A 15,301-nucleotide genomic window follows, 5' to 3' on the forward strand; every position below is an offset into this window, starting at 1 on the left:
ATGTCATATATGCAGTACAGAGAATGGGTAAAATACTGGGTACACGAGAAGTGGGCAGTAAAAGAAATGAAGCATAAACTGTAAAGCTCTCTTACGTTTTCTGTTCCACAGTCCGGCAAACCTTAAAATACCATTGAGTGGAAGAAGAGCAGACGAGTTGAGACGAGTTGAGAAAACCCGGCGGTGATGAGGAAGAGCCGTGATGAGAAAATGAGCAGAAGAGTGTAAAAGCGATGAGGCGTGAACTGCAAAGCTCTCCCACATTTCCTCTTCTACCTGGCAAACCTTAAAATACCATTGAGTGGAAGATACACAGATGAATTGAGAAAACCCAGCGGTAATGAATATGAGCCGTGATAAAAATATGAGCAGTAGAGAGTAAAAGCAATGAGGCGTAAACTACAAACCTCTCCCGTGTTTTCACTTCCACCATGCAAATCTTAAAATACCATTGGGCGGAAGAAGAGCAGAAGAGTTGAGAAAACCCAACAGTGAGGCATAAACTACAAACCTCTCCCGTGTTTTCTCTTCCACCATGCAAATCTTAAAATACCATTGGGTGGAAGAAGAGCAGAAGAGTTGAGAAAACCCAACAGTGATGAGTAGATGAGGAGTGGAGAGTAACAGGGATGAGGCGTAAACTGCAAAGCTCTCCCTTGCTTTCTCTGCCACCTCGCAAACCTTCAAAGATCATCCAAAGGCAGCGATTTTGCCTAGTCTTGAGATGCAATGTTAACTTGATTGATGGTCTCCGCGAGCATGTTGAATGTGCTGCCCCCGATGCTGGCCTGTAGGGAGTGCTGGTTCCACACGACGAGCAGTCCATCGGCACCGACAGATGAGAGTTTCGTGACGGCCTCCCTGCCCCCTGAGTGAATTAGTACTTGTCTGTGGACACAAACGAACATGATAGGAAAGAATGTATATGTAAAGAAAGGAAGTCAAATGTTTATAGGTATAAATGTACAATGACCATTGACCATGTGACCCCAAAATCTAATAAGATCATTGTCCCTCAAATATGCATGCATGAATCGAGTTTGATTGAGTTGATTCCTCAAATAATTTTCAGTTATAAAAAAGAGATATATCAACGTATACAATGACCTCTGTGACCTTTGACCTCATGACCCAAAATCTACTCAGATCATAATTGCTCCCATATGTATGCATGAGCAATACTTGAAGTTAACACTGAAACATTTCTTCATTTTTCGCAGGGACAAGATATTTTCGGGTATATGACACCTTTGACCTTGTGATCCAAAAACTAATCAGATCATCGTCACTGCTGTGCAATAGATGCATTACATATACTTGAAGAAAGTTCAAAGTCGATCCATCAAACAGTTCTTTAGTCATCACAATACTGAAAATGGGATAGACGATCAGCCCCAAAACAATGTCAGGGATGAAGTCAAGGCCGGCCTTGGGGCCAGATTTTGCCAGCCTTGGCCTCGGGCCGAGTTGCGTGTACAAAGTCTGTGAAAGAATGTTTCTCCAACGGCCTTGTGGCTTGAAAGTACCGGCCTAAACTGCATCCCTGAACAATACCTCTGGCAACCAAGTACTGAGGACAGGGGACATTGAAAACAAAAAAAAACACAATCTTACACGATAGAGTTTTGATGAATGGACGTCCTCTTGCTGTCGTCTTCTACTGTAGCTCTCTTGTCCATACTCTGAAACATTGACATGGCACTTGTAGAGAGAGAGAGAGAGAAAAAAAAAGGATTAAATGCAATTTATAGGCTGAGACAAAAGACATTTATTTCAAGAAGTGCACTGTCAACATCAAACGGTTGAACAATTACTATATTATATACATGTAGGCCTAAAATTACATTAGCAGTGGCATGTTCACAAAGATAACAAAAATTCCTAAAAATGTGTATATCAATGGAAAAGGTATCAATTTTGATAATACTAGTAGTGTGGAAGGACAGATGACAAAACAGTCAGACATATGAGAGCTGGTTCCAATATGAAATGTCTTGCACACCCTACAAATGAAAGCATATGTATTATGTGATGGATGGCTTCTTCACAAGAATGATAATTGCAAGCAACCCAAATATAAAGTCAAGCTACTGCTCCTCCCCCCAAAAAAAAAAGAAGGAAAAAAAGTAAAAGAAATCACACAGATTGGTCATTCCATTGGGTAGAGGACACAAATTACAAAATATCAGTGTAAAGGCCACCGCACACCTTACTACCCGACCGGTCGCCGACTGGCTTGCGACTGAGTGAGGGGAGATGAATCGCAAGGCAGCCATAAGCCTCGACACCTTGCGATCCGATCTGCGACTCACGCATGCGCTTTTTGCTTTTTGGCATAGCATCTGAGAAATTGTGCTTACTACTGCATTTGCGCGTTGTTTATCATAATACGCGTTATGCAACTTTGCTGTCTGATTGGCTGGAGGTTGGATTGAGCTTGCGATCCAGTCATAAGGATTCAACATGTCAAATCCTTCCGATTTTCCTTGCGACTTGTCTCTGACCGGTCTGCGACTCTGAAGCTGACAAGCGCTGTGACGTCACATCTCCCCTCTCCCAGTCGCAAGCCAGTCGGCAACTGGTCGGGTCGTAAGGTGTGCGGTGGCCTTAAGTGAAGTTGTAAACCATTTCATTTCTCGATGTGGCAATGTTATGATGTGACAATGTGAGGAAGGCCTCCTACAAGAGAAATCCATGATTGAATTCTTTTATGAATCTGATGCAGTTCAAATAGCGATTTGTACCAACTTCGCATTGACATGATATTTAGATATCATGCCATAGACTCTCGGATCTGAAATTGCAATACACCATGACGTTTGATGAGTAAACCTTAGTTGGAAATAATTTTTTTTTGATGAAAATATCACTGGAAGATATTTACCTAGTTTAAATGAAATGAGAGTTTTAGTTCTGGGCCCAGTGTTACAAAGAGTTACGATTGATCCAATCAATCATAACTCTATGGAAATCCATCAGTGTCATAATTTTTTCTATAGGAAATTTGCACAATGTCCTTTCTAAACAAAGAGAAGCACAGTGAATTTTCAAGAAAACAATGAATGCATGAATACACATCATAGAAAAATTTTTGAACAACCAAATATAATACATGTTGACATTGCTGGCCGTCCATACTTGCGATTGATCGGATCAATCGTAAATCATTGTAAGACGGGGCCCTGGTATGTCATTAAAAAATGGCCCAAACTCGATGGAATGACTCAGGTGGGAATGCTACAAGGCTAAAAGACAAATATTCACGATCTTGTCAAACTTACGTTACTTTCTCTTCAGTTCTCTTTCGGGAGAAACCAACTCTTCCCTCGAAGGTGAGATTGCTACTTTCATCAACGCTGAATCGCAGCAACCAGCAATCATGTCCCTGATAATAGACAAGAGATAATAATAATCATAACAAGTTTATCAATAATGGACATAACTAATACTTGCTTGAACAAATAGATGAGATATAATCTTGAAATTTTGCTATCCAAATGCTTTTGAAGAATACTTACCAACTACCTTCAGCAACTTAAGTGGTATTACCATCAGCATGATCAACAGCATCATCATCACCATCATTATCATCATCATCATCATTATCATTACCACCATCATCATCACCATCATCATCCTCACCATCATCATCCTCACCATCATCATCATCACCATCATCCTCACCATCATCACCATTATCATCATCATAATCATCATCTTCATCATCATCGTTGTCATCATCACCATTATCATCATCATCATCATCATCTTCATCATCATCATCATCATTATCATCATCTTCATCATCATCAACGTTGTCATCATCACCATTATCATCATCACCATCATTATCTTTACCATCATCATCACCATTATCATTATCATCATCATCTTCGTCATCACCATTGTAATCAGCATCACCATTATAATCATCACCATCATCATCATCCTCCTCACCATTATCACCATCAGCACCATTATAAACATCAACATCATCATCATTACCATCAACATTACCATCATCTACATCACCATCATCTATATCATTATCATCATCGTCACCACCACCACCATAAAAATCTCTAATGATCTTTGCCAGTATTCATCTAACCATTAACTTCCGTCATCATCATCTCTTCCATCACCAGCATTATCACCACAAACAGGGAGCAGACGAAAAAACAAAAACCAATGTGTACTTCACTTACTCCTGCAACGATACTATCTGGTCCCACCCACTGCAAGGTCAGGCAAGGCAGATTCTTGAGTTTCGTTTGGCTCACTGCAAAATCAGCAGTAGCGTTGACCATGTTAATGGTGCTGTCATGGCTGACCCAAGCCAGGCGATTACCGCTCGCATCAAAGGACACATCATGAACCCATCCACCTACGAAGCAAACAAAATGTACAACACAATATTTCAACTCTTGAAAACACAAGAAAATGAATGAAATCACTGAACTCTTTTTTTTACAACCACAAACATCATCAACATAGGAAAACATGCCAGGGGTAAGTTTGGTTTCATGTATTTATTACCAACTGCTTATTTTTCCTAATTTGCGAGAATAAAATGAAACCATGCCGTTAATATCATACATTTTACAACACCAGCTTCAATTTCTATTAAGTGTTTAGTCATATAAAATCATTTGCAATAGCTTGAGACCACCTAAAAATGTATATAGCACATGTATATTAGTGTAATATACTGTAATAGTTTCATTACAAACTGGCCTATGTATCACTTGTTGGTGTTGATTCAGTGTATGATTTGAAAGGTTAAACAGAAATACAGTAAGTATTAAGTAATTGTTGAATAGCTTGACTAATCCTTTTGTTTAAAAAGAAAACATTTTGAAGTACTTTTAAAGAACAAAAGGAGCTGCCAATCTTTGGAAGAGTAATTTATTATGCTGAAACTCTAAAATTACCAGTAATATACCTACTAACATAATAATAATGATAACTGGATTTTCCAGAGGATACAAAGCGCTGTTGATGGCATACGACAAGTTAAGGTTTATGGTTATGTAAGTGTGTTTTGAGATGCTTTTTTTTTAAGAGGTCAAGAGAAGAATGGTTTAAAAGAGATGGAGTGATTTTGTTCCAAAGACCGGGGGGAGGGGGTGCCAAGAGATTGAAAGGAGTTGAAACCGGCCTGTTTTCTGGACTCTGGAATGACAGAGGAAGCAGCAGCTGCAGAACAAAGACAGTATATAGATCTTTGTTGCTGAAATAATGAAGAAATGGAAGAAGGAAGTGTGGTTGACAGAGATTTATACGTTTGCACAAGTATTCGATAATACACCTACCACTTTGTCCAAACTCCATCAGACACGCACCAAGGGGAAGCTTGGAACCCCACACATTACCGCTCGGTTTCGCCTCTATGTCTTTCACATAGGCAGAGAATACCCTGAGGAAAAACAATTAGAGATTTGATTAACAAGTCCAATGAAAATGAAAGAACTGTTAAAACACAACCAAAAGTAACATATCCTGCACTTCCACCGGTCATTTTCATGTCATTTTTTTGGTGGGACAGTTCACCCTTCACCCTACATCATGTAAGATTAACATAACTTCATCTTGCTCCATACCCTGGCGAACATTCCCTTGTCCAACTGCCTCATTAATTAAAGGGGAAGTTCACCCTGAAGAAAACTTTGTTGTAAAAATAGCAGAAAAAATAGTAAAAAATATTGGTGAAAGTTTGAGGAAAATCCGTGAAAGAGTAAGAAAGTTATCAGAGTTCAAAATTTTGGATTTGTGACGTCATAAACGAGCAGCTGCCCCATGTGTTATGTAATATAAAATGTATGAATTTCAAATTTTGTATGGTTCTTGATGACTTAATTTTGTTTTCTTTTCACGATCGGGTGTGAAATGATTTGTCTATTGATATACAAAAGTTCCAGTGAAAACAATTTCTAATTTTCTGAGAAAATGACATTTCATTGATTTTTTACCATTCGCTATGTAGGAATACTGCTCGCATATGACGTCACAAATCAAATAATTGAAATTCTAATAACTTTTTAATTATTTGATGAATTTTTCTCAAACCTTCGGCAATATTTTTTTGCTATTTTTAAAATAAATTTTTTGTCAGGGTGAACTTCCCCTTTAATAGCAAGGAAATCTGTTAATAACTCAGCATTTTCAGGCAGCATCACAAGGGTTCCCAGCATTTCCAGAAAACAAAATTTCCTGATTTGTTTCCTTATGAAATCTAAAAATTCCATGATTTTAGCTAATTTCAAAGTCACATGCTTTCTATCTTGTTGCTGTGAACTATTTGCAGCATAAAAATATAACATAGAATTTGATTTCAGGACCAAACTTCCCTGAATTTTCCGATATCAGGCATACTCATCTATGAATTCCCAGACTGGAAAAAAGGCAAAAATAATTTTCCATCATGTCCAACTAACTTCTCTGTATATACGATTTCATATTGGCTTTCCTGATCCCAAATTAATTTTCTTTGCTGCAATTCAAATATGGTTGAACTAGAATACCGGGAGGAGGAGTCATTTAAAGTTGGAATGTTGATTACAATTGTTTTGCCAAAAGCCATTTAAATGCAAAGTCTGTTTGTGTCAGAATTTGATTCAGAATTATAGGTAAAGTCAAGCCTGCTATTTAAAAAACAGTCATTTCAGTCATGCATAAAATCATAAGTTTATGAACAGCTTAGTTACAATCAGCTTTATGAAACCATCTCACCCCCCCCCCCCCTCCCACCATGAGCATGAGATCTGAGCAGCCAATGGCAAGCCAAAGATTTTAGGGGGGACAACCACACATAATTTTTTGACAAGCGAAAAAAAAAAGTTATCAACCACAAATTATAGGGGGGCACAAGAAAAAAAATTGACAAGCAAAAAAAAAAAAAAAAGTACCAACAAAAAATTTAGGGGGATCGTCCCCCCCACCTAAAAATTAGGGGGGGGGACATGTCCCCCATCCCCAACGCCTATGGCAGCCGCCCAACTTTACACATGTACTTACCTGACTTTGAAGTCAGTTGATCCGCATGCAAGGAGAATGTTGTTAGGATGCCAGTCAACGGTGGTCACGGTTGAACGGATCGGCTTCTTGATATGCTTGCTTACCCACCTAGTACAGCAAACATGTATTTGTTAAATTCAGTGCAATGTGATTAGGTTCAATGGGAAAAAAGTCTAAATTAATATATATATAAACAGCAATTGATGTTAATAAAAGAACATCAAATAAAAAAATGAATTGTATGTAGTACATTAAAACATTTCATATAGAAGTATAACGTACACATCATTAAAGCTATAAACAAGCAGCTACTTTTAAAAGTGCCATCTCAAGACCTTGAACTACCTCATGACATTATGTGGTCTTAAAAACATATAGTTCCTACATTGAGTTATAATTTCTCTCCAATATTTACAACAGTCATATCAAGAAAAACATCTATTTAGTATTCTTCCAAGCATTTCTCCCTATAGATAACACAACCAGCATATTTTAGAACCAATATTCAACAATACATTTCCAACAAATGTATCAAAATATTTGATTTAAGAGTTTTTGTATCAGGACCATCTAACACACACGACCTAACCATACGATTTAAAAGGTTGCTGTGCAAACCTATCATCCCCAAAAAGTGGTCTGAATATGCAGCCTAAGGTCTCTGGCGTGGACTTGTGTACAGAAGGTAACTCTCATTCACTAATTCAGCAAAGTTTTCTATACTAGTCTTGCAAAAAGACCCACTTGTTGATAAAAATTTTGATTAGGGTCTGTGTCTGCAGACTACCTGTGGCAGGGGATTCACAGTGTACTGAGTTCATTGCTTCTTCAAAATAATATTTTAAAATCAAACTATGATTATATGCTCCTATCAGACAAAGGCAGAACTGTAAACGTAAATGAATGAAAATCGTCTCACCAATCATGATCTTGGTCGAAATAACAGATGGATATCAGTCTGGAACCGCTACCAACAGCAAACTTGTTTTCTGCAGGGTAAAGAACATACATGTAATAATCAATCTGACTGTAAATAGCTATGAAGTAATATTCATTCTCAAAGATGGATAGATCATGAATCACTATAATACTAAAAATTTATATGCAGTTTAAAAAAAAACATAGTCATTCATATAAAATTGCAGTTCTATGCATTTTTCTGAAAAAGGACAGGTGTATTGAAGAGAGGTGCGCTTTTCTTAAATTATGCATTTATTCATAATCTACAGAATAATGCAGTTTTTGGAATCACTTCATTTGCATAACCATAGATAGGATGCCTAATTGGCAATGTTCAAAGTTGTTCATATTCTGTATGATTTGTTTAATTTCTTGATCAGTATGAAGCTGGATCTTGTTATTAATAACTGTAATGCACTATTCCACTGTCCAAAGCTTACCTAGGATTTTTTCTTTATTAAATCAAGTTTTGGAAAACACACACCATTTTATGCAAATAAGTGGAGCATTTCATCAACATTTTAGTCTGAAAAGTTGTCAGATCTGACAACTTTCCTTGATTTTGATTGGTTATGAATCACCATTACCATGGTAACTGTAGGATGAAACTGGATTTGACGGACATTTTGTTGTCTGACAAGTCCTTTCATTAAATGCTCCCCAGAAGTAGCACTGATTTATATATGGTAGCTAAATATATTCAGCCGATGTACAAGAAACACTGATTCAGCTTTAATTTTGCAGAAAAAATACAAAATACATGCAATTGTCACAGGGGTTCTAATAACAGAATATCTTGAAATGTTGCTGGGCTAGCGCCATGAGCGTCCCCAGACAGTTTGTGCACTCAATATGATATCTAAATTTTTTTATTATAATCATTATTAATGAAAACAAAACCTCCTCACCTAATGGTGACCATCGCACGCAGGTGGCAGCACGGTTGATACGAAGGATGACAAGAGATGGCTTCCATTCGTTATTGCCGTTCTGGATCCACACATAGGCGTTACGATCCTATCAGAACAAATTCATACGAAAAAAACAGTTAATATAATCAGAATTTAGAAATCAGTACAACTATCTGGTGGGTGTTTCATAAAGCTGTTCGTAAGATACGAATGAGTTTACGCACGACTGGTGATCCTTCCTTGTGTTGTGTGATATCCTTATGTAATTGATTTAGGACCTAAGAACATGTTCCAGTCGTGCGCAACTTTACAAACAACTTTATGAAACACCCACCTGATATGGTTTATCAATAATGGACATACAAAGAGATGGACATTAATCGGTTAGTATAAATTAACTAAACATTGATTGTCATTGACATCTGAATAACATTCTCTTCATTCCTGTCTACTTTGATCCTACATGTATGATGATCAAGTATGCCATGAGTAAACAGAAGCGATCCATGATGAAATAATGAGACATTGATACTGCACAAACTGTATGCGCAGAAGATCATAAATCACTTAAATCCTCGAAAATCAAAATGCAGTTCTGGTTCACAATAGTTCAAATTGTTTTACTTGGGAGAATATTATACCACAAAACTACATGGTTATGGACTTTGCTGCTCCAAATCAGAAGCATGTTAAAAGAGATGAAAGGTATAATCTGATACACGACATCGGCCAAAACAAACCCAAGACCAGTAAAAACTGTTTGTTTGTAAATAATCAGATATGCCTTGGTTGTCGCCATTGTCAAAACACCTGTACAGTATGTTCTCATTAAGATGCACATAATCAGGAAAAAAAAGTCTTGTATTATTTATCCATCTCATTGTAGGTCCACAATCAATTTGCACTATCCAACTAGCCCCTTCAATTTTGTTCCAACTAACCCCATAGGCCCGACATTTACAAGCTTAGAGCACAAAAAAGGGACTTCACCATGGCATATTAATAACTTTATTATGTAGCTTGGTACAAGTGTCTATTAGACCCCCAAACTGGCCAACTTGATCTATAAAATTCTCTAAGATAATAAAAAATTTCTGAACGAGAAAAAAATTACTCAGAAGGTGAAAAAAAAAAAATTCCGTTCTAACTTCACCAAGCTTGTGTTGTCTGTAATATGGTGGATGGCTGTTGATAATAGCAATAAATTGAACTTACCGGTACACCCTTTCCAACTAACCCCAATCTCCCCTATTCACTTTGTACATTTTTACACTCAGATCAAAGAAATCATTCTCACAAGGAAGATCAGCAGAGGAGCATTTTATCATCAGTTCTGTCCGACAGGTTGTCAGATCTGAGAACTTTCCTTGATTCTAATAGGCTGAGAAGCACTGTTACTATGGCAACTGACGGATAAAATGGGACTTGTCAGATGAAATGTCCGACCAGTCCTTTCATGAAAGGCTCCCCCAAGCACCAGCAGGCAAGCAGGCATAAAATTGCCACAAATAACAGCTTGAATTACACGTTATGCAGCCGTAGGTAATACGAACCATATTCGCTGGCATTAATTTTTGTGACATACCACACACATTTCCCACAGGAGACCCATATTGCCCTCATCAAGAACCAGGCAATACGAAAAATCTGGGATATAATATCTACCTCAAAGTCAGTCATGAAATATCTGATGATCTAAGATGAAAGCTGTATACTCACTGATCCACATGTGACGATCATGTTGCTCTTCGGGGCCCAGTCAACGCTGGTCACTCGCTGGGTGTGCTACATGTATGGTAAAATTAAAACAATGTTTTGTGAAAATAACATTTTGTAGAAACAGTGTTTCGGTCATCCATTAAACAACTAGATTCTTTGGCCTGAATTGACAAAGGTGGTTTGGTTTTCAATACCATCGCTTGAACCCATGGTTTAATATGCAGATTTCCTTTATAAATTATGCTTATTTACCATGTATATCAAAAAATATCCAATGCTGATGCAAGTGGGAAGTTTCATATTAAAAAAGTGTGAAAACATAAGTGAAATGGTTACTTCTGTGTTTTTCTGTGTGACCGTGATTAATACCTTACGTGTAATATCTTGAAGCAGTACCTAAAAGTAATATAGAAATTTAACCATATATCAGACATACCTCACTCAAGGTGTGTGTTTTCTCCCATCCATCATCACACTTTTGATAGATGTCGACCAAATTATTGTTGGCAGAAATCGCTATTTCTGGGGGACAAAAGAAGAATTGAACAGACAATTAGACTAACCAAACAAGTGCACTGATCAATTGACAGAGTTTGCTTTATTTTTGTTTAACTGGCACCAAAAGATGTTGACAGCAAATCCTAGCATCTTATTGGTTGAATGGCTGAGAGTAAATTAGTCAGAGAAAATCACAGACAAAATGAGAGCGGTGTTGGCTCAGTCGGTAACGCGTCTGCCCAGCGAACATAAGATCGTGGGTTCGAGTCTACCCCGGGCGGATGACTGAAGCCAGTGCGTTGTGTGTAAACGTCTCTCCCATGTTCCATAGATGCAGGCTATGTTACAATGGAAAACAATCCATCCCTCAGATAGGACGTTAAATGGAGGCCCCGTTTAGAGGAAAGTCACCACCTTTGCACGTTAAGAACCCACTGCACTATTCGTATAAGAGTAGGGGGAAACCCTGGTGTAGTGGTCCACCTGCATTGATTCCCCCCAATCAGTTATATCGGGAGGAGAGACCTGCGGGTCATAGTGATTCAGTTCGCTTTTCGCCTCCCAGGCACAGGTGACGCCAAACAAATAATAATAATAATAATAAAAACTCAGACATTAGTCTTCATGAATGCTCCCCAAATCTCAAGCAACTTTTCCACGATGGTGGTAATTAAACATGAGGCTGGATACAATAGTGCAATTTTACAAGTACTTGTACTGTTAAATGACTTGTATCTCCTTAAGAGTACTAGACAATGCTAATTAACATGGATCGACATCAGAAAAAATGTATCTAGTTTCCAGAAAAAATCATTTAAAATGACACTGATTTTGTAAGTAGCCGCTTAACACATATAAAACATTTTGAAATTCAATAAGAATTTGAAGAATCTAATGAAGTATTTTAACAACGTACATTTCATGAACAAAGTTTATTTCCATTAACAAAAACCTAGACGTAAAATGTTTCCTCGGTAATTGGTTGTTCACCAGCTTGGCGTTTATCAGCAACATAGCTGTCATGCCAAGTTCCTACAGGAATTACCATAAACAGAAACAGAAACAGAAAATGTTCAAAATAAAAGGAAGACAGAGATATTCAAAATGAGAACAATTTTTCCTGAGAGCAGCAAGAGCGATTATATTCTATTAGGTGAAGGATAACACACAAGCTCCAAGTTGTTGGAAAAGTAAACTTACGAGTTCGGTCATGGTTCCAAGCGTGTGTAGTAATAGGATCCACTCCAAAACTGAATTTCTCCATCTTACTTGTTCTCAGTCTATGCTGCACAGATTGGAACTCGTTCTCCACTTATGGCCTAGATCAGGAATCTAAGGACAGCAAAAAAGATGCAGAAAATGTTTACAGTTATTAGAATTAATTTGAATATTGCAGCAATAGGGGATTCATTCTCCATTGAAACCCTCATCTAGTATTATATAAGCTAACATAACCTTGCCTAAGTCTGGACAAAGCAGAGTCTGATGTGACATTTGTGGAGTACCATAAATCATGAAGACGGACACATTTTCCCCATTCATTCTACCATTTATTTCATATCATGGAAGAACATGGGGTACAGGCAAGGTAGAGGTAGGTGCCCCCCCCCAAAAAAAAAAAAAATCTTACAAATCATGTCTGTCATGGTTTCTCACAAACTGTTACCATCTGTTTTTTTTATTCTTCCTCCATAAAGACACACTCATAAAAAGAAACTGTCGTAATGTATTCAGTGGGTTTTTTTTTGTTTTTTTTTTTGGGGGGGTCTAAGTACAAATTTGATTCTTCCAGTGACATCAACATTTAGAAACAACAAAGAAAACAATCATAAATTGACAAATAACTTCATTATTTCAAATATATCAAGGTATCAGTAAAATCACAGAAAAAGTCTTTACAAATATGTACTAGTACTAGTACTAATATGATTTATAAATCACTTCAAATGGAAATGATCTTTCCTACTTAATTTCAACTAAAAGAAAGATTTAATATGTTATTTACAGAAAGAAAAAAAATGAAAAGAAAAGAAGACAGCCACACCCACACATTCCAAGAATCCAACAACAAATAACAACTCAAAATAAAATGAATCTTTCTCCTTCAAAATTACAGAGAAAACAACAACATGATAATCGGTAGAAAAACAAATGACACACAAAACCCCTACTCTCCTCTTCGTTATGAAACATTTTATACTTTTAATTATTTTGAGAGAAGAAAAAACAAACAAGTTAGCTGTTTGTTACATGTTGTCAACAACAATCTTCACACATTCATTCCCAATATTAATTAGGCAGTGTATACAGCCACACGCGTGTGTCTTTACCATCCAGCCACACGCGTGTGGTTATATCCAGAACACATATCTGTGGATACCGCCACACGCCGCCAGTAATAACAGTAAAACACGTATGTCTGACCGTCTATATCACGATCAAAATAACCTCATTTCTTCATTAAATTCTTACATTCTAAACCCCTTTGATATCCTTAGATCGTTTCAATTTCATTCTCACCGTCTTCTCTCCTTGCTTTTCTTGTCTTGTTACAAACGGTCGTCTGTTTAACAGCAAATTCTCTTTTTCTACTTGTGTCGATTCTGGCTTCCTTCGCGGTGGCAGACCCATACAGCGTTAGCGCAGCGCAGTAGTAGACATACACAGTTTGGGTTTCGTACGTACGCGCACATAGCCTAGATTCAGTAGAGAATCGACACAAGTAGAAAAAGTGTGGAAATTTGCTATTTAACAGGCGGCCTTTTGTAACAAGACAAGAAAAGCAAGGAAAGAAGACGGTGAGAATGAAACTGAAACGATTTAAAGAAATCAAAGGGTTTAGAATGTAAGAATTTAATGAAGAAATGAGGTTATTTTGATCGTGATATAGACGGTCAGACCTACATACCGCGGTACGTGTTTTACTGTTATTACTGGCGGCGTGTGGCGGTATCCACAGATAGGTGTTCTGGATATAACCACACGCGTGTGGCTGGATGGTAAAGACACACGCGTGTGGCTGTATACACTGCCTATTAATTAAGCTTGCTCATATTCATAGCCTCATATTAACATTGATTAGATCTGGTCTAGGATCATGTGTAGGATGAGTGGGGATATTACTTTTAAGACAAACAATTTATAATAAACAATGAATTGAAATAAAACTCAAACTCAGCTCAGTCAAGACTCAAAGCCAAAGGAGACAAAATTCGGCATGGCACAGTTATCAATACACGGGACTGAGCTGAGGAAAGTCTCTCACAAAGCAATTTCTTTTCACGACCATAAACAAGACCACTTCCTAGTTTAAAATTAACCGCAGCACTTGTAAAAGGACAATATCAGCTTTATTTAACATAATTTTCATACTCACAAAATTCCGAAACAAGAAAATCGTACCAATTCGTGGACTCTGGTCAGTCTACACGAATCGTCCCAAGCTAGCTGTCAAAACCGAAAACGATACAGTGACGTCACGCCAAAATATAATTTTTGGAATTCCAGAAATTAAAAAATTCCTATTATCCTCTACGGTAATGTGCATGAGAACTCCACCCATCACAGGGGCGGCGGAATCATTTTGAAAGGGGAACGGACTGGGAGTGAGATTGCATGAATTCTGATCATGTACAAAATCACAGTCAGATTGTCATTTTAAAGTTTTTGTAAAGGTTTCGAACATGGGTGTCGATCACGGGGCCGGGGATGGGGGGATATATCCCCCCCAATATTTCAAGTGGGGGGAATGGCCTGTATTATCATCCCCCCCAATAATTTAGGGTAGAAAATTTTTAATAATGATGATGAAAAAATGAAAAGTTTGATCATGATGATTATAGTATGCCATCAATCAGTTTGTTTCCCTTGCAATTTGTGTATATTGTTATTAAATAAAAACATTCTTTTTCAGGACTATATGGTTGGAGGTTCAAGATGAAAAAGAATGAAATGTTTATGTATCTGATATTTTTTAACACATGACATAAAAGGACCCCAACGAAAATCAACTTTTGTTGATAGGGTGTTGCATCCCACCAGTGGTGAATAAATTAATTTAAATAAATCATTAACTCACACTATGAGATCCCCGGCCAAAATCTCTCCATACTCTCTCGTTATTAACTCATCAATGTCACGAATGGCCTCCAATTCGACTAATTTTCTACTTGGCCAAAATCACTCGTTTTTATCTC

The 15,301-nt window shown here is 37.4% G+C and overlaps 1 protein-coding gene across 2 annotated transcripts; it reads right to left on the reverse strand.

Moving 5' to 3' along the window:
- Positions 1-494: 494 nt before the first annotated feature.
- Positions 495-14,562, reverse strand: LOC121423106 (actin-related protein 2/3 complex subunit 1A-A-like). Of its 2 annotated transcripts, none has more exons than XM_041618396.1 (12): positions 14,482-14,562; positions 12,306-12,437; positions 11,044-11,129; positions 10,608-10,673; positions 8,886-8,994; positions 7,937-8,006; positions 7,018-7,125; positions 5,316-5,419; positions 4,209-4,387; positions 3,282-3,385; positions 1,615-1,701; positions 495-888 (listed from the first exon to the last, which is right to left on the reverse strand). In XM_041618396.1, the coding sequence occupies exons 2-12, from the start codon at positions 12,367-12,369 to the stop codon at positions 714-716; spliced, it is 1,152 nt and encodes a 383-aa protein (XP_041474330.1). In that variant the 5' UTR covers positions 12,370-12,437; positions 14,482-14,562; the 3' UTR covers positions 495-713. The 2 variants fall into 2 exon arrangements, with proteins under 2 accessions (XP_041474330.1, XP_041474329.1); XM_041618395.1 differs by having other exon boundaries at positions 14,508-14,543.
- Between the last annotated feature and the right edge of the window lie 739 nt (positions 14,563-15,301).

This window comes from Lytechinus variegatus, chromosome 10, assembly GCF_018143015.1.
Source record: "Lytechinus variegatus isolate NC3 chromosome 10, Lvar_3.0, whole genome shotgun sequence".
Taxonomy (NCBI): domain Eukaryota; kingdom Metazoa; phylum Echinodermata; class Echinoidea; order Temnopleuroida; family Toxopneustidae; genus Lytechinus; species Lytechinus variegatus.